This window comes from Struthio camelus, chromosome W (assembly GCF_040807025.1).
Source record: "Struthio camelus isolate bStrCam1 chromosome W, bStrCam1.hap1, whole genome shotgun sequence".
In the NCBI taxonomy this organism is placed as follows: Eukaryota; Metazoa; Chordata; class Aves; order Struthioniformes; family Struthionidae; genus Struthio; species Struthio camelus.
In genome coordinates, this window is record NC_090981.1 from 49,613,103 (window position 1) to 49,633,612 (window position 20,510).

Genomic DNA, 20,510 nt, shown 5'->3' on the forward strand with positions numbered 1-20,510 from the left:
ATGACCTTCTGAGGTCCCTTTCCATCTGAATTATCCCACCATCCTATGAATTGAAAGCCTTCACTAGTCTCTCTTAACATCTCAATACCAGAACGAAATCAAGCACATCCTGCAAGCTAGGAGATGTAAGCTAGCCTTCTGAAAGTCAGCATGAGCACAACAAAACCACCTGAAGAACTGTGGTCCCCTTTGATCTGGTAATGTAGCTTTTCAGCTACAAATAACTGATAAGGAAAATCTACACTCCTGTAATGAAGGGATACCAAGCACAAGTTTACTGTCTATTGAAGGAGACTCAAGAGAGATCCTCAAGAGGTGTCAAAAACCGTTATCAAAGCTGCTATGACATGCTTATCAAAGCTGCTTCAGTATGTCAAGCACAGGACACACTGAAAGGCATCTGATCCATCAATGAAATGCTACTGAAGCCAACTAGAGCTGGCTAAAGCTGCTGAATTGAGGAAGTGATAAGATGATGGCAAGAAATGGCTGGTTATCACTCCAGCCCCTCCATGAAGCTTGAGCCTAAGTGATTGCTTGAAGTGTGGCATATGAGCCTCTTGTTCCCCGTCTAAATACCTCAACTGGAAAAGTCACAGAAGTAACGTAAGTAGTCTGTAACATATACATGGATTCAACTAGTTTTTCTGCCTAGAAATTGACTCGCAGATACACATCTTTGGATCACAGGATTTCTTGGCAGTGCAAATGTCATCAACATTCAAGTCTCTTGAAAGGCAACAGCTTCCAGGTGCAGGCACCCTTTCTCAACATTCCCCACAGCAATACATACTGCAGCCACAGCACCTACTGAGTAATTGGACATACACACAAACCAAGCTTTCCAAGCAGGAAATCTTTCAAACACCATAGGTGGCTTTGACACCATTCCCACAGCTTAAGAGATGGCTCTTGGTCTTAAGAGTTTAAGAACTTGCCACATAATCCAAAATCCAGATGAACAGAGGCCTTAGAGCAATAAGAGTATTTGAAGATACATACTCAGCAAACGCAAAGTAAAAACTGGCCTTCAGAAACACTACGTTCTCAACTGGGTGGAGCTACTGAGGGTTACAAGGCCAGCTAAGTTGCATAGATATGGCCAGACAACGAATCTCGGGAAAAGCATCTTACAAGAAATAGTATTAAGTGACTTTTACATTACAAAAAAAAAAAAAAAAAAAAAACCCGCACACAAACTTACCCGTGGATGCTAGTGGCTGGTATTTTTTCTTGACAAAGAAAGGCCGCAATGAAGTCAGTTTTTTTCTTTGTATCCACAAATACCATGGCTCGTTCACAACCTATGTTAAACAAGAGTTCAGATCTCCTGCAATTTGAAACCTAATGCATTTTCACAATTCGCAACCGCGGTTCTTACATATATGAGAACTACAGTTACATAATGTCAGAACTGGTTTTGAGTAAGGTATTTAAGGTGTGCTCATGATTTCTTGCCTGCGTTAAACTAAATATATTCAGTTCATCCATTTCTAGATCAATACAGAAACCTAGGTGAAGCCTATTGCATTATATTTCTCCTCAATAAAAGCTGGAAATATTTAATTCTGATCTGTGGTAAGTCCCAATATGCAACCTAGTTCGCATGCAGCTAGAAGTGACAAACAATTCTGAGCACTGAGCAACAAGGTACACAGACCATCTTTTAACTCCAAACCCTCTCCCACTTTTCAGCATTAAACAGTAAGATATATTCAGTTCAAATGGAGCTGGATCCATTCCAATCAAAACTGGAAATAAAACCCAGCCAAACTGTAGGCAATGCCACAGCTGCTAAAGCAATTGCTAATTGACCCTTCAGAGAAGTTCACCACCTGGGAAGCTTGTCTGCTATTACCCAGGACAGGTGAGACCCTGACAAATACCCGTACGTAGCACAAATGCTTAAAAGTCTAAAACTCAATTTAGAGCAGCAGCATTCCCTGGAGAGGGCTTTAAGCAACGGTCTTACAAAGTCTATACTGTGCCTAATATAATGGAATCATGAATGTCAGCAGCGAGAGCAGGGTTTAAAGCAAGCATTTTGTCTATCCTGGAAGACAAGTAACAATTAGTAATAAGGAAAGTTACCTATGCTTTGTAGAATTTCTAACAGTTTCTCCCTCTTGGAATATTGAGCAACCTGAAGAATACTTTGCTGAACGTCACTGCAGGCTCCACCCACGTGTCCAACAACAACAAATAAATATTCAGTTTTCAAAAATTCACCGGCCAGCCTCAAAGAGAAACAAAATTGAGCAACCTGTAGTCTATCATGCATGTCATTTTGTAAGACTTACTCATTTATGTGTAAGCAACCACCACCACAACAATTACTTATTTCACTCCTCACAAGAAACAATATGCATGCATGCATTTTTAGAATGTCATGCATTTTTTAAAAATGCTAAGGAAGTTAGTATTGTTTTTTGAACTGTTATACAAAAGAGTAAGAAGATACACAGAACAATTACTTCCTTGTAGCTTTTTGTAACATGTAACGTTTCCTAGCCATCTCAAGAGAGTTACACATGCATACTTGAAGTAAAATGGGATACTAACACTTATGCTCATATTGACTGTTTTCAGGGCACTGTTTTGTCATTATCTAGAGGGAGAGAGGAGAATCCTACACAGGCCTGAATTCAAAACTTACCTTCAAGAGACAGCACCATCCCTATTGACTGTTCAACAAAAGCACTGCTTAAAAACACAGAGCATCACATGACAGTAATCTAGTTTCACTTATTCTGAAGAGATGCCACTGGCAAAAGACAAGTTCTACCTCAATAATGGTTTGTTCAGATAATGTTCCTCTGTAGTTACCCCTTACACAGGTGATCTTATCTGACAGAAAAAGCTTGCCAGAATAGGCAAGAAATGCCTTAGAAATGCCCCATAATAGTTGAGAAGTTGTACTGAACTGTTAACTTATTAGTACAGGCAGGCTTAATATCCAGCTGTACACAAAGCAGCTTTGACTACAGGACAAAAAAAAAAAAAAAAATCAGGTAACAAGTTAATCTTTAAGTGAAAGCTGGCAACCTCAAGTTTTAGAAGAGCAAGAGCTAGAGAGCTAAAGGACTTAGATCTCCCAAGGTTATTAGAGGCTTGAATGTGTTTGGTCTTAACATCTGACTAGAAATTAAGATCTCACTGAGCTAGTCCTAAATTGAAAACAAAGGGAAAGCTTAAACCCTGCAGAAACTGCCAACGAGGCAAAACAGGGAAGGAGAGAAGAAAAAGAAAGCAAATTCCTTTTATTGGAAGATATAGAGCCAAAAATGCTCATTTCAAATTCATACCTCAGCTACAAAATGCATGGTGTTCTCAACTCCGGTACATGGAAGAGCTTTACAAGCCAGACCAAACGCCCATCCAAGCTGAGACCTTACAATATTATATTGGTGGCTCAGTGACGTTGCCAAGATCCAAGTCCAAGCACAAAAATCAAGTAGTACGGTAAAACTAAATTTGATCACATTCACTGAAAAGAAGTCTAAATACAAGCACAGAAGACCCTGAACCCACCAGAGCTAGCACAAAGAGTACCTTGTCCTGTACTGCCTACCAAATTTGTATTGAGTAGTACAGTGAGGAAAGAGACATTGGCTTTCCTAACTCCAGAATCAAAAAGGCAGCAAATCCAGGGAGAAAGTGACTCAAGAAAAGTTTTCGCTCTGTAAGGCGAGAGCATTACCAGTAGGTATTCCAATTTTAAGAGATGAAGAGAACGTTATACATTTCTAAACCATGATCAAGCTACTCAAGCTACTGAAGTCTTCTACCAGTGCCTATAAATCCTGACAGCAGAAAAGAGGATCTGGTTCTTTAAAAACCAAAGGCAGACTGTAAACACCTTGCACAGCCAAAGGAATCTCCTTTCAGATGCTGGTGCTTACGGTATTCTTGACTATCACCTCTCAGTATGTAGCAGAACATGAAGCAAGAGCATTAGCCAGAACACATTGATAAGGACAGCAGCAAGGCTCCTCTCAACCCCAAAACCTTGACCAAGCAGAGCACGCTCCTCATTTTAAAGGGAGACACTCAATCTTTTCCCAGGCTATAGCGGGAAGTGAGACCATGTTCCTGCACAAACAGGAAATACACATGATGAACACATGAACCACGGCTACCCTCTCATGTTCAGTACCATTTGAATGCTTGACACCCTGCCACATAAACAAGCCCCGTTATTAGTTCGCTGTAAGATGTTTTCAACATAGAAACAAGCGCCACAGAAGAAAGGCTTGACTGAGGAACCTTGTGCCACACCAGGTGACTGAGTTCAAAGTGAATTCGAACCTGCTTAGGGGTAGATAATTCACCACCTCAAAAGCCATAACTATTAACCGATTACAGAAAGCAGACCATTCCCCTTTTTTCTTTCTGGATAGTAGCTAAAGATGCTTTTCTTCAACTTCAAAAAAAAAAGATCTTTCAGGCCTGTTTAAAGTCCAGAAGAACACTGTCAAAATATGACCCACTTAAGCTCCAGCATTGCAATGGTCTGATCAGTTTACATATCCTCGAACTGTAAGATGCTTGCAAATGTTTTAGTCTGACACGACCCTATCAATACCACAAAAGCTACAAAAATTCTCAAATGCTCAGATCCAAGTTTAGATCTCTCCAATTTAAAAGGAGATCATCAGGTATCCGTTTCTTCCAAAGCGGAAGACAATGAATAATCCCCATTCACCTACAGGGAAAGGAGTGTTTTGTTCTGTTACTCCTTTGCTCAGCAACACCTGCTGTTGCATCTGCTCTCTCAAAGTCTGGAAAGGGGAGCTTTAAGGGGAGCGAGTAGTAAAGCTATAAGACACATCTAAACTCATTTGCATAAGTTTTAAACTACCAAAAGCAAATAGCGTGCATGCGCATGAGAAAGGATTCTAGATCAAAGGCTGGTAACTTCAGTAACAGTTTGCTTCTCTGTTTATGTCTTGTTACCAAAGGCAGCAGTGCTGGTGTTGCTTGTGAAACAGCGGGATCACTGCTTTTGAACTTATATGGCAGGTGGGGGTGGGGAGCAGCAAGAAACAGATGGGGCAGTATGAGGACTTCGGCAGAGTGGAATTTAAGATCTCTCACACACTTCTAAAGATGCTTGAGAGTCCCCAGCCCAACTAAGCAATTCATCTACACATAAAACAGGCAAGCCTTCAACAAGGAATGATAATATTGCAGCCTTTCTATGAGGAATGATAGCATTGCAGCCTGTATCTTCTAGCAAGTTTATAAGCTTCTAAAGTTAAACAGCATCCTTAATTCTTCAGATGTATTTTTAAAAATACACAAATATACCTTCAAATATATTTCTACTTTTACTTTACCTACCTCTGAACTTCTTCAGGAAAAGTGGCACTAAACATCAATGTTTGACGTCTGTCTTTTGATGGCATGCCTGGGTAAGAAATTAGCTTCTTCATCTCTGGACCAAAACCCATATCAAGCATACGGTCTGCTTCATCTAGGACCAAGTATTTCACTTTATGCAGACCAATCTGTAGATATTTCAGTGAAAGAAAAATTGTATTGGTTCAGACCACTTCCAGAATTTCCTAAGTGGCAAAATCCAACTTTTACTTATTTCTAGTGAAAGTGTAAGTTATTCACAATTAAAGCCCCCATGTCCTCCTCAGGCATGTTTTGTTTACATCAAGTTCTATTTAACTTTTTTAGCTTACACCTACACTAACTCTGATAGCATGCTTACAATAAAGTGCTTCAGAACCGGATTTAGCAATGTAAATCAAGACAGAGCCTACTGTAGATCAGCTACTATTTACCACAACTATTTTGAAATTAATTCTGAGCTTTAGAGATGTTCTCTCCCATCCTTCTATCAGAGAAGGGAGATTTTTGAGAATGTGTGATGGTGAGAAGTAATGGTGGAAGGCATGTTAAGGACAACACGCTACAACTTCCTCACTGCTGATAAAGAGAGTCATTTAAAATAGAAGCCCAAGAACCACAGAAAGCCATTCTCCAGTTTATCAGCAAGAGAGGGATTTTTCCAAACTTTGTTTGTTCAGTGCAACATCACTGAGCCACCAATATAATATTGTAAGTTCTCAGCTGGAGCTTGCTACGTACTATGGCTGGAAAAATATAAATACAAAAAAAAATTACTCCTAGAGTTAATTATTTTGAATAAGTCAGTATTAAAGTATTCAAAGAGTCGATATTAGCAAAGTAGTTCCACTGACAGCTAAACAGCTATCGTAGCAAAAACAAGAAATCAAGTGAAAATCCAGCATGGAGTTTTCCCCACAAGGAATAAGAAAAGGTGCACCACTATTTAACATGCTAAGACTTAATTACCAAGGATACTGCAGCCAGTCTAATACAAATTGATATTTTCCAGTGCCCCCAAAAGGAAATGGAGAGATCTAGACTCATGTTACTCTTTCAAACGCTTTATGGTATTTGGACATCTCAAGAAAAGCTCAACTGTAGTTTAAGCGCATGAATAAATGCCACATATTGACAGGTTTTCATGGCGCTATCTTCAATTCTGTCAGCTTTGAAGAATGAACACCAATATGCAGCCAAAAGGCTAAAAGCATTTAGGGAATTTAGACTAAATTTTAAGATCTTACCTTCTCTTTTCCAATGATGTCCATAAGCCTTCCTGGTGTGGCACATAGTATGTTGCAGCCTTGCATCACCTGACGAATTGAATGACCTGTTTGTGTTCCTCCATAGATTACAACAGGCCTTATGCAAGTCCTACGATATAGGAAATATTCTGATTACATGTTTATGTAACTGATTTTTTTAAACCTCAAAACACATAGAAATCACATTTATCAAGAAACAACTCGGTAAGCTTGAGCGGTTTAACGCCATCATGCAGCACAGCTTATAATTAAAAGCAGGACCCAAGACAACCCTCTTCCCCCCCTCCCCCCCCCCAAAAAAAAAAAAAAAAAAAAACTAACGCTCACTGTAACCTCAGTGAAAATTCCCATTCAGATTACATAGAGGGTGCACACGTGGCTTTCTGGGAAGAAACACGTTGCATCTCATCTACATTCTTCCCTCTCCCTTCAACCGAGATACAATCCTCAGTATTAACTGAAGCAGTGCTAGACGCTGTTCCCTTTTACATGGCATACTGAGTAGAAAAAGGAGAGGAATCAAAGTATGCCTTTAAAGCTTCAGGGGTCATCTTATCACATCTCACAGGACCGATGTGACAATATACACAGGTGAATCAGTGTGCAAGGCAAATAACTGTATACCGTGTGCTGATACCACTCAAGCATTGGACAGCAAACTTTTCCACCAAAGTGTTTAGTACTCTTCTTACTGGGGCATTGGTTAGATCTGTCAAGTAAAGCTACATCAGATTTTCTTCTGTAGAAGAGACAAGCTCTACCAGCAAGTACTACCTCATGCAGTTGAGCAACAAACACAAGAGTTTATCTTTATAACCTCCTGTTAAGGTTTCTCCTTGCAAGCCATGTGTAATTTTCATATTCACATCTAAACCAGCTATTCTTGATGATGATCATTTCAGCTTCATATGCAACAAGAGTGAATCAGATAAACCTGGTGGATTTTTACCCTTGAACTGGAACTCTGCAGAATGTTTTGGCCATGAATACCTAGAGGTTGGACTGGTAACAGTTCAGCATGTATCTGCCACCAGTTAGCAGCAGGTACATTTTCGTACCTGCTACCAAAGGTACTTAGGGGAACTAAAGGGGCTTAAGAGCATCATGAATCTGAATTGAGTAATACACACGCAATTCCTTAAAGGCAATAGATTCACACACATCCTGGGGAACTGTTTAAATGCTCCCCAGAGGTATGCCACCTTGATTTGCTTCAGGGCTGCTGCAATAGAAACTTTCTAAGCTCAAAAGCTAGCTCATCTTGAAATAATCGATATCCAGTTTCAAAGACAGTAATTAATAAATTAGCTGCACAGGTAGAACAGCTTGAGATTTTTTTAAAAAGACATATTCTTAGTAACACATCTGGCAAATAATCATGCTGATATGATGCAACTTCCTCAAAGCAAAGAACAGCCTCCAGCATGAGTTTCCTTGAAAAACCAAAGGCAAATCTAAATTATGGCAGATCTTGCACTGACAAAGTGACATTCTCCATTCCATCTCCTGCAGACAGGAGACGGCAAACAAGCCATTACATACAAGAAAATTATTTCCTCCCATGCACTAGAGCAACCTGTCGCTGTGCGACAGAAATATCACTGGCAAACTAGTAAAAATGTACTCCATCATGCCACACCCAAGGGCTCAATGGCAAGTTAACTTTGCTTCCTCAAAACGAAACATAAATTTTTATCACAGCTTGTTTGAGCAGTGAAATATTTTTTTCTCAAGATCAGTAACACCGGAAAGTCCAAACTACAGGGGTTACCACAAACTACCACAGAAAGTTCAACAAAACCACTACACATATCCTCTTCCATTCCAGCAAAGATGAAAATAAGAGTACAGTCAAATTATACAAGGCAAGTCAGACTTCATTTATGTCATTCCCTCTTTCCTCATAAAAAGTACATGGCAAGTTCAGTATCTATCTCCTCTCCAGGCTGGAGTAAGCCTTTTCTCCCCCAAGCAATGCCATAAGAGTTTAAATCACCAATATAGTAAGAAATCTGCTAACCAGTATTACTATTTAAATTCAAGTGCCTGTAGTCATTCAATTTGACTTGTACAGAAAATTTTTTTTTGAAAGTGTTTGTAAAAAGATACAAGCATTTCTGATTAAGGCTAAATAATAAGCACTATCAGGCAACAGTACAAAAGCTTACCCATACGCAAATTTCCTTGCTTCTAGGAAGATCTGGTTTATCAGTTCTCTAGTTGGGGCTACAATAATACATTCTGGTTCTTGCTGCTCTTTAAAACAACTGGCAGTTATGCCATCTCTCATCATATGGGCCACAATGGGTAGAAGAAAAGCTGCCTGAAGAGTAAGCATCAATATTTAAGCTATTTAGTCTTAAAATAACGTTTTCATTAGTCACATTAAAAGTTGTATGTCAGTCTTACTAAACTAGAATGATACAGCACATTATCAACTTCAAGGAAAACAGACTGCAAAAGGAATGACCTGAACACACTGCAGAACATTTAAGCTTATTTCTCCTTGTTTTAAGGAGCATGAAAACAGCTCCCTGGACCTTAAGCATCTAATAATGCAGGAACAGTAATGCACTTCCGAGTTCTTCAGGCAGTTCAACACACTATACTGGCATACAACTGTAATTAAGTAGCCCAGAATCAAAAAACCAAAAAATCCCAAAGCATTTACTTACAAGCTGTATATTGCCAGCAGATATGAGATATGCACACATCTCCAGACTACTTAAACAGCAAAGCAGTTGCACACAGCTGCATCAGCAGTCTTACTTCTAGACAAGACTAGTTACACCCAAAATAGCACCTGTACAGCTACGCCAAAAGCAATTCAGAGTATTTATAGCATTCGCTTTAGGACATTTCTTTTCCTTCCTTCTTCTAACAGCGTTAAGAATGCATCTGCTCTTCAAAACTAGTAGCAACTAATAAGCTACATAAAGCTAGAATTACACGCTACACTGAATGTCAAAAAGCTACATTTAACAGCCAAATATTTTGATAAAGGAACTGTCAGTGGTTAGATTTGGGTATATTAGACAGTTTAACAGGTTGAGACAAGCATCACCTCTAGTCACTGTTCCATGATTAATACCAAATCACCTAAAACTACAGATCTGATTCAGATCAGATCATATTCCTCCTGCATTAGCCACAGCATGAGAGAGTGTTTATGCCCACCTGATGCTTTCAGGTCAGCTCCAGGATGACAGTTGACACACCGTATTAAGTCTGGCATAAGCTTTTTAAATAATTTTTTTTTCCCCTGAACTGTTAAGTTTTTTCTAATCAACACCTCCCACAGCATGTCTATACTGCTTATGATTCTGTATCAGTAGCCCTGAAGACTGGCCTGCTGCATCAAGATGTCAGTTTACTGAAATATTTCAAAAGAAATTCACCCTGACAACATGACTATCCACCCATCATTCATACTTGTGCTTAATACTAGGCTTCCCTAATGAATTAACTTGCACTGAAATGACAGAGTTGCAATAAATGCTTCACAGCAGAGGAATCCTTAATTGGGAGGACTGAGGCATCTAACTAAAACTAAGGCCACACATTTTAGGTATGCACGAACACTTCAGAAATAGCTTACAGTTTTTCCTGATCCTGTCTGGGCACATGCCATTAAATCCCGTCCTGCAAGTATAATAGGAATACTGTACTTCTGCACTGGAGTAAGTTTAGAGTACCCAGCTTTAGCAATGTTCTTGTTTAAAGTCTGACAGAGGTTAGCTTCTTCGAAAGTCTGCAAGAAAAATATTTTACAATACGTAACCACGCTTAAGTTACATAAGATTTAAAAAAAAAAAAAAAAAAGAGATGTTTGCCATATGATATAGACATCCAAACAGTAAAAAGCAGTAATTTTGAGGGAATCTCACTAGTCATCTAGATTGCCAGAATTCCTACAGTAAAAGCCTCAAAGATTTCTTCAACCAGCCCATGCCATTCAAGTAAAGTCACCTCTAAGGACAGAAGACCTTCAGCAGGTCTTATTAGCTTTGAGAGAAAACTGCACAGAAGCCACGTAATAAATCTTGATTTAAGCAGGTAAGCCCACATCATGGTGTCCTATGAAGACAAATTCTGCAGTTTTATTTCATGAAGATCTGCTCTTAGTTTCTTAAGTGAAAAGGCTACTACTACGGGGAGCTAAAGCCCTCTGAGGGGCAAAAATCCCTACTGAGGGGCAAAAAGCGTATGTGATGACAAAACCAGTTTAACTTCAGTAAGAAAACCATTTAGAAGATGAGCGGGGGAAAAACTCTGCATAGTCTCTTCACTCACAGGCGCTGCTACCATTCCCCCTTTTCCTCCTCATCCTTCCCCCTAAAAGGAGGCTTTTTTGAAATAGCCACCTGGGCTAAGATTAAGAAAACTGATACAAATGTCTGGGAGCAAAGTTATATATTGCTTTAAGCAGTAAACTAGCCACAGAAAACAGGATCAGAAGTTACTTTAAAAAAAAAAAAACAAAAACTTGTCACACAAATGAAGAGTATTCAACAAATGCTCATTTAAGCTGTTAAAGATCCTCCACTAACAGACTTCAACATGAAGACTACCAGCCTTTCTATAAACTGGTGCCAAAGACCTCTTTAAGGTCTAAAAGACATTATTTTCTTCAATTTAAGGACCATATTTCCTGTCCATCTAGTGTTACTTTCTCGAGGCCATATCTGTAGTTTGTCAATATCATTTGAATTCAAATTTTTCAGAAGGGTCACATCTCCTTCCCACATAGTACTGTCTGCAGGATTCAGTCTTTAATATTTTTATTAGCAGTGAATACTGGACTCGGGATATATCCCTGCAGAATCACAGTCAACCCAACCCCTGAGATGAACAAGTTCGCTAACCAGTATTGCTGGTGGAGGGTCAAGTCCTGATACTTCGACAACGTTTTGATCGTATTTGTCAAAATTAATTCCTGTCTGATAATGTGCAAAGATGGCTTCTTCATCATCAGGTGGAGGAGGGGGCACATAAGTCACCTTTGGACCTTAAGAATACAAGCATGCAAGACCATGAGCAATATAAAGAGAACAAAATAATTTTAAGTAAGGAAGCACTGAAGTTCAGTTCAGTTGAACGCCACTTAGACTTGCCTCCGCTTCTAGAGAAGGAAGACATTTCAGAAATGAATTTTATTAAAATTCAGTTTTATACTACTAGCTCTAATACTCGCTTGCAAATATAAAGTCACTCTTATAAAGCGTTCTTGCCTCACATTTGCTCAAGGACCTTATTTTGAAGAGCTACTTATGGAATTTAGACTCTGCCTTACCAACATGCAAAAAACAATTCTATCAGAAAGGACCTTTACATTACAAGTTCTGCCTATTCAATAACTTAACGCATTTATTAGCGCACAAGGATAACGATTACCTTGCCCATGACAGCACATTTATGATTCTGTATACTTTTAGGATACTTTTCATGCTAAAAGTCTCAAAGGTTTAAAATGAATTATTTGATGTTTACTTAAAGGTTAGCAACAGAAGCTGTTTCAGACAGACCTCAAAACGAGGAAGGATCATGAATCACTTATTCACATAAGAGTCGGCTCACTATTTGTCCTTTTGCACTTCAAAAGGAAGAGAAAGGCAAAATAAATCCGGAATCATTTGCCAAAAATACTCCAGGTAAGTAAACATTCTAGCAGACTGTCTCAAATGGTATTTTCAATACATGCCAGAAAGTCATTACATAGTTTAACTAATCTCCTGTATATATGGGCCATTCTATCCTTCACTAGAGCTCAGTAAAAACATCAAGCGTATTTTCCAGAAATGGTATCTTAAATGGAACATCTGAGACTGAGAAACCACTGCTCCCTTAGCAGTTCGCTTTAATGACTAATCACTTAGATGTGTACACTACTGCTACTTTAATTTCTTTCAAACAGTTGTGTCTCAACTAGATGAGCAGTACCTTTACAGGAAACCGCCATCAACAGAAGAGTTTCTTCGGGTGTAAGGAATTCAATAGCAACCCAATCCAAAGAGTTACTCATCTTTACTTAGATGAAAACTACCACGCTATTTGCTCAGTGACTTAAAGGTTAACAAAGTTTAAACATAACAGCATTTGCCTGGCAATTAATGTTACACCAAGTGTTTTAAGGTAGTTATATTTCTTACCTGTATCACCACCCGTTTCACCAACAGACTTCCAGGAACCTTAAGCAAGAGAACATTCTTTGAATTAAAAGGAAAGGAAAATTGCCATCTTACTTACAAAGAAGCTACTTACTTCTTCCAGAACCTATTTCTTCATCATGTCCTTTGTAACCTCCTGTCAGAGTAAGTGTTCCAAAATTAATTGCTTTTAGAGAAACGGTCATTTGATGCAAGTTCTACATAAGAATCTTAATGAAAAATGACTAGAAACACTTAGAAAACTAAACAGTAGATCCCAATACAACTGCAGAACGAGTGGAAACATTTAAGTCAGTAGACTAGTCAACACTTCCACAAAGTCAGGAGATGCTTGTTTTATGCTATCTGTACAAGCAACTTTTAAATAACTAAAAAGCCTTAAATGTCACTATCATAATGGTAACTAAGTGAGGCGAGTATTTAAGCCAGGAAAAAAGATTATCCTGTTATTTCAACAGCCACGCATTCTGTAAAATCCACCCCATGAAGATTCTGACCTTGGCATCCAAACATTCTGCTTCTGTAGCTTTCACTATCACCTGAAAGAAAAGACATTTATTCTTAAAAACTGCATTCGCTCCTCACTATCAGATGTAAACACTGTATTAATAAAGACTCAACTATTAGGCAGCATTTCCAGACTCCCTTTTCAATCCTTAATCTTATAATGGTTAATGCTTTTTTCAATTTAATGTATCACTGATAGCCTCTAGCTACTCTATGCAGGAAGTTGCATTGTTGATTTGAAAAGATAGAAACCACTAGTATGAAGACTCCACAACAGAAAAGAGGCTAAAATTGTAAGTAAGGAATGCAAGACTGAATGAAGAGGAAGGATAAGAGCAGCTGGACTTAGGCTCTCCTCTCAAACGTTCAGCTGAGGTCATTCATAAAAATCATACTGTGAGACACTGACAATCTGAGACTGGCATCACAGAAGTACAGAGATCGTGCAACACCTCCTTCCCCCTCTCTCATTTGCATTCCTCCTAAATGCACCAGCATGAAAAAAAAGGAATAGGATCAGGGCAGCTTACTACTCTAATTGTTCATTCTCAGCAAGATCGAATTGTTAACTTAGATAACTGCACAAATGTTAGCTCTAAAGAGGAAGCCAGTCCAGTATCTTGGACCATGAATGCCCTGTTCAGCAGCAAGAGTCTTAAGAAACTTCGTGAAACCAGAGTTTCATTAGGGTGGTGACAGAGAATCAAAACTAAGATGCAACACAGCGTATGCAATCACTTTAATAGACTTATTTTTCCATCAAAAGATGGAACATGCCTACACAGTATCTCTAACGTGCAAAAAAACACAACCGTTTTAAGAAAAGCCAGGACTACCCTACCTTCATTAATAATACCAACTCTATCAGAAGGGCTTGACCACTACTCAGAGAAGGAGGGTGAGGAGACAGAACAGCCTACCAGAGCTTGCTCTGCTGCCCAACTATGGCACACAGCCGTTGAAACTGCAAGTGCTGAGCACATCACATCAGAGTTCCCTTTGCTAGATCCACAGACATCCCCCGCCTTACTATAAAGGGACTCGTTTCCCATGCAGCAAACTACTCTCAGGAAAAATCATCTTTCCACACGTCAGTTTCTCTACAGTCTAGACTAACTACTGCCTACAAAAGTCTCTAACAGTCATTAAGTACTGATACTAAACATTAACGGTGAAAAAAGAAGGAATGGCTATGCTATACTAAGGATGCAGTACGTCCACCAAGTGACTGTTATTAGCATGTTGCATCTATAAACAGTTGAGTTTCTAAAAACCGTGATTTGAACTCAACTTAATTGAAATGAGGTTTCTTCACATTAAGTCACCACACATATTAAGGAGCACTGCTGAAAAATGCATGCTAATCATTGCATCTTTCTACAGGGAAGAAATTCTTTTACTGACATCACACTTCTTAGAGAGTATCAGTCATGCACTACCCATTGTACTAGCTTAATGCTATTTCTAGTCTGAACCACGAGACTCGAGCGACGGACATGATGCATTAAGTAGCATGATATATGGGTTGCAAATTACAGTAGCATCAATGGCAAAGGAAGATATGATTATGAGGGAAAACTCCCTTATAGACAGCAAAAAGCCACAAAAATAAAGTCATCAGGAAGACCTGGCCTCAAGCAACACACCTCACGTGTTGTCAGCCAGGACAGATTTAAAATATGGTTCTCCTTTGGAGGTGGGGGGTGGCAAGGCGGGGGGGGATCTAGAATGACAACTTTAAAAGTGAGCAAGTTCATGAAAACTTGCTTCAAACTGTCTAGCACCTCTGCTTCATTGTTCATTAACTGGCCCAGAAACAGCAGGATCAAGAATAACTACAAAAGATAATAGCTCTGAAAATCCAATCACCAAAATTTATCCAAATGCTTGGTGCGTGCATGCAAGCAAGATATCTAACATTTGCAGTAGGCTGCTTAATTCAGACGAAGAGAGCAATCAAGCTAATAGCATTTAGTGAAACTAAGTGTAAAGATATTACGTTGCAATGAATCAGCAATGAGGAAGTCAAGAAGTCCCTACCCTAACAAAACGTCTCACCTGCAGGCCCTCCAAGTGCTCCTCTCTCCCTAGAGGCAAGAAAACTGCCAGATTGAGGTCTGTCTCTTTGCTCATTTTTAATACCTGTAAGTAACATAATGGGTAATTGCGTAAAGTAACGGGTATTGTGTCTAAAATACTATCATGAAGTACTATGCTTAAAACTAGTACTATTTACTCCCAGCAAACCTTACAATGCAACAGCTGCAAGAGGTTCTTTAAAAATCCTACGCATGCAGTATTATTCCCAATGACAGTATTTGGCAAAGCAACAGTCTACATTCCATAATATAGCTAAGAAACAAGAGTTATTTCATAGTTTTCACCTTTTTACTTCTAGTTCTCAAGGAGCAACCAACCTGAAAAGAACAATCAAGCGTACCTTTCCTCACAAACCAGTCAATATAAATACTTACTTTGACTTTGTCCAAAGCCTCCAGAAACTCCTCTAAAACCTCCTTTTCGTGTACTGGGACCCTCTGTCGTGCTCCTTTCGTGAAAACCTGTGTAGTACCCATAACACAACACTTCAGTTTGCCTAACTTTGCTGGGCAACGCAAGTGCTTTTTATCTGATGACTACTCTTCTCAGCCCTAATTCTATGAATTAGACTAACAAGTGATAAGTCAAGAGTAAGTGATTTGCCTAAACATATTCCCAAAGGAATACAGAGAGAAGGAAAGTCTACCCCACCCCATACTGCTTCTTGCGAGAAGTAGATCAAGCATTAAGTCTTGAAATATTTGAGTTTACACATGTAAATGTTTAACAGAGAGCTGCTCACTTACAAGTCTTCAGTTTTGATGCAGGTCAGTTTAGTCCTCTGGTTCAGGCACAGGACAACTAGCAGCATTTGCACCTTCTTGGTTTTGGTAACCAGTTACCATAGTGAAGTAATATTTTATTTACCGCCTACTATGTAGCCAGGATTTGACAAGTCTTAACCCCTACATAACAGTCTTCTGTTCCTCTTGTCATTCTCCCACAAACACAGTTCGTAAGTCTAACTTTAACACAGAAATCCTCACCTTGTAGACAGAACACATTTTTCACTTCTGCAAAGCCAGGAACAAGTTCCTTATACAGTTCTTGGAGTCATCCTAGACCGTCTCCTAACAAATCCTAATACTGTCCCTGAGTCAATAATAAATTTGAGATTTGCAAAGGAACATTTAATCATCCCATTCTTAAGAATTTAAATATCTGGCTTTCTTCAAGTACCTTTTGCCTTTCAGATTTATCCATGCTTAATATTTTACTCAACATTGTTTATTTAGTTGCTTGACACAACAAGTATTCAACATATTTTCATGTCTACCTCCCCCTTCTTTACTCGCCCTTCTGATGGAGAGGGAGAGGAAGACGACAGCCACATCCATAAACAAGCTGTTTCTCATTTAAGAGAGACGGGACAGTTTTAGGTTTTGTCACAAGTTCTGAGCAGGCCACTTCTATTGTCATTTACTCCTCAGCCTTTATGCTTCTATTGAACATCTTTTCCATCATCTTGCAAAGACAAAGAGCATCTCCTACTAAATGAGACCACAAAGTTGTACAACAGACATCTATTTCTGTCTCCCCCACTTCTTGGTACATACATACTGAAATACAGCGACTGCCATTTGAGTTCTTCCAAATGCAAAACAGATCACATCCTAAAGACTCACATGCAAAAGGTAGGCTGGATGTAAACATCCACAGGTATTACAGACCTTAAATACAGGTTGTGGGTTACTTAACAGTTACTTAAGACAGCCTACAATAGAACTGTTAGGCATTATCCACTGTCACTGGCAAAGTGCTACTGTCTGCTTAGTCAACTAAACCTAGCATTGACCTACCAAAGGGGAAACAGTGTGAAATTTTCTGAAGGAGTACATAGAACTCTTAAGTGGTTGCACAGATGCCCTGAACAGAGATGCTGGCACAATGCTGTTCTGCAAAACATTCCAAACCAGGATTAGAGCTTGCCCTCCTTGTTCCATAAGCAATTCCACTTACAGTCAGAAAATTGTTTGGACAGATGATACATGATAATAGTTTCCACTACCAGATGCACTTCTGATGGCAGCTGGTGGGAGCATATGGGCTAATATGAACAAAGTGGCAATGACCAGTTTCTTGAACGTGCATCACATATGAGAGGGGCACTCTCCATTATAAGCTGGAAGCAGGATAGGGGTTAAATATCACTTTAGGGACACTAAAGAGAAAACTTTCAGGCCTTGCACAGAAGAGCACTGGTATGCCTTCTCATATAGTGTATACATGAGAACTAATATTCGGCTGTCTTTTCTACTATATTATCACTCAAAGATATCGGAAAAATATCTCCCTCCAGGCTAAAAGGAATCAAAATCAGAGGTCAACAAAACGCATTGATTTTAAATGCGGAGCCCTGCCTTCACGGTAAATACAGATGGGTGTTGTATTTTGTGCAATCAAAACTAAGGGGTTATACTGAATGACTAAATTACGCAGAAATATGGATTGGTCTTTGTGTCAAAGTCATAAATACTAATTTGGCTCTGATACAAAATTTAATACCTGAATAGCAAATACAAATAGCTACTAGAATTACAGACACTCCATAAAGTTACCTCTGTTTCCAAAACTCCTTCCACTACCAAATCTCACTGGCTGATCCTCTCTGTTCAGAGATTCATTAGTATCTACAATGAGGAGGAGAAAAAAGAAGAAAAAATATCAACTTCACAACTGTCTTTGACACCAGTTTATTATTTAAATCAACATAGAATTCCAGAATCATTCAGGTTGGGGAGGACCTCAGGAGGTCTCTGGTCTGAACTCCCACTCATAGCAGACTCAACACAAAACTCAGACAAGGCTGCTCACAGCTTCGTGCAGTCATGTCTTGAATGCCCCCAAGGTTGCATTCTCTAAGCACCTGTTCCACCACTGGACTGTCCCTATGGGGGGAAAAAAGTTTCCCTTCTATCCAGTCTGAACCTCTTTTGTTGTAACTGGCACCTGTTTCTCTCATTCACCTGTTTTGAACCTCAGTTCAGAGGTTCAAGAGGTTCAAAGAACCTGGATCCATATTCTTGAAAACCTCCTCATTAGATATCCACTCTGGATAACCTCCTCATGAGGTTTCTCCCCGATTTCTCTTCTGCAGGCTGAACAAGCCCTGCTCCCTCAGCCTCACAAGGCAAGTACTGCAGTTCCCTGAGCATGCTGGTGGACCTCTGCTGAACTTACCTAGGTTGGCAATGTCTTTTTTCTTTTGGTGGCCCAAAACTGGGCGCAGTATTCTATGCGGTCTAACAAGTAGCAATTAGAAAGGACAATCATTTCCCTTGATCTGTTAAGACAGGCCAGCATACTGCTAACATTCACTGCTGCCAGGGCACACTGTTGGCTTATGTTTAAGCCTACTGTCAATCAGCTCCCCCTTCCCTGCACTGTACCCCTCTCATCCCCCAAGTCCTTTTCAGTCAGCAGAGCTCTTTGCACCCAGCTGGTACTCACAGAAACCAATTTATACCAGGTAAATCCATGCTAGCTATTCCTAGCCATCATTTTTTACATGCCCAGAAATACTAGCCTCTGGAATCACAGTAAGCTATAATAATCTACTTCATCTTCTATTTAGCAGTTATATTAATATACCAGTGATATGTCCACTAATTATTCTTTTAAGAAAAAACACGTATAAAAATACAGAAGGGAAAGGGAATAGCAAGAGGAAGAGATGCATACATATTCAAAGGCTGAATTGCATACATTCTCCAGTCAGTACCAGTTTAGCCTACTAAATACACAATCAACTTAAGACCATGGAAGACAGAAGTGGTATGTAATCATGTCAGTTAAGATTAAAGCATACTTGGCATTACAAATCAGAACATCTTCAAAAGATAGGTAAGGAATAAGAAGCTACATTTACACCATTGAAAGTTTACCTAAATGCATACACTACAGAATAGACTGGAACTTCTACTAGCAGCCTGACCAAGGTCAACATATTACATTGGAAAGTGAAGACTGTGAAATCAGTTACTTGAAAAACAAACATATGGTGTAATAGGTATCCATTTACAAAACAAAGAAAATGATTTCAACAGGATGGCTTAGAACAGGTATACCTACTGTTTTCCATAAGAAACAGCATCCCTCAGTACTGTTGCTGAGGGATGCTGTTAACTCCCACATATTACTATGGGGATACTATTAACACAGTATTACTCAAATTTTCAGAATATATTTGGGTATCAGTAGCATGGTTCCCCATCCTAAATGTGTAGTCTAAACAGAAGAATTAATTGCTCCCCAAAACCACAAACATTAACTATAAAAATCCTACCTTTACTCCTGAAACATCCTCGGACTCCAAAATCATCCTGCATATGCTGACTTTTGTTAGATCCTTCACCAGCACCTGGAAAAGAATAACGATTAGATACTAAGGCTTTCAATACTGCCGCCCGTAACATACGCATAGACAAACTGGTAAGTATAGACTACAGAAGAGGACAGTGATGTTGATTGAAAACAGGCCTAAATGGTGGGCTCAAAGTGTTGTGATCAGCAGTGCAAAAAGTCCATCTGGAAGCCAGCCAGTAGTACCCCAGGGGTCAATACTGCGGCCAGTACTGTTTCATGTCTTCACTAGTTACCTGGATGATGGGACACACTGCACCCTCAGAAAGCCTGCAGATGATATAAAACTGGGGGGACCGGGTGGTACACCACCAGATGGTTGTGGGGACCTCGACAGGCCGGAGAAATGGGCAGAAAAAACTCATGAAGTTCAACAAGGGGAAACGCACAGCCCTGCACCTTGGGAGGAATAACCCCACGCACCAGTACAGGCCGCGGGCCGACCTGCTGGAGAGCAGCCCTGCAGAGAAGTGCCTGGGGGCTGTGGTGGGCAAGTCGACCATGAGCCAGTAACGTGCCCTTGAAGGCAAAGACAACCACAGCATCCTGGGCTGCATTAGGAAGAGTACTACCAAGTGGTCAGGGGAGGTGATTCTTCCCCTCTACTCAATGCCCATGCCACCACCTCTGTAGTGCAGTGTCCAATTCTGCGTTCTCCAGTACAAAAGAGAACATACTGCAGTGGACATACTGGAGTGAGTCCAGTGAAGGGCCGCAAAGGCGATTAAGGGGTTGGAGCATGTCA

General features: G+C 39.7%; 1 protein-coding gene across 5 annotated transcripts in view; it reads right to left on the minus strand.

Annotated features, from left to right (window-relative positions):
• Positions 1–20,510, minus strand: part of LOC138064044 (probable ATP-dependent RNA helicase DDX4) — a 48,247-nt gene that overhangs the window by 7,666 nt on the left and 20,071 nt on the right. For 3 of the 5 annotated variants that reach the window (XM_068924743.1, XM_068924745.1, XM_068924744.1), the window contains 13 exons: positions 19,689–19,763; positions 17,962–18,033; positions 15,778–15,864; positions 13,294–13,335; positions 12,891–12,932; positions 12,779–12,817; positions 11,495–11,637; positions 10,228–10,380; positions 8,798–8,952; positions 6,609–6,738; positions 5,344–5,510; positions 2,092–2,237; positions 1,205–1,304 (listed from right to left, as the gene is read on the minus strand). In XM_068924743.1, the coding sequence (XP_068780844.1) occupies positions 1,205–1,304; positions 2,092–2,237; positions 5,344–5,510; positions 6,609–6,738; positions 8,798–8,952; positions 10,228–10,380; positions 11,495–11,637; positions 12,779–12,817; positions 12,891–12,932; positions 13,294–13,335; positions 15,778–15,864; positions 17,962–18,033; positions 19,689–19,763 (1,351 nt within the window). Of the gene's footprint in view, positions 1–1,204; positions 1,305–2,091; positions 2,238–5,343; positions 5,511–6,608; positions 6,739–8,797; positions 8,953–10,227; positions 10,381–11,494; positions 11,638–12,778; positions 12,818–12,890; positions 12,933–13,293; positions 13,336–15,361; positions 15,446–15,777; positions 15,865–17,961; positions 18,034–19,688; positions 19,764–20,510 lie in introns of all 5 variants that reach the window. The other 2 variants (XM_068924741.1, XM_068924742.1) reach the window with 1 other exon arrangement.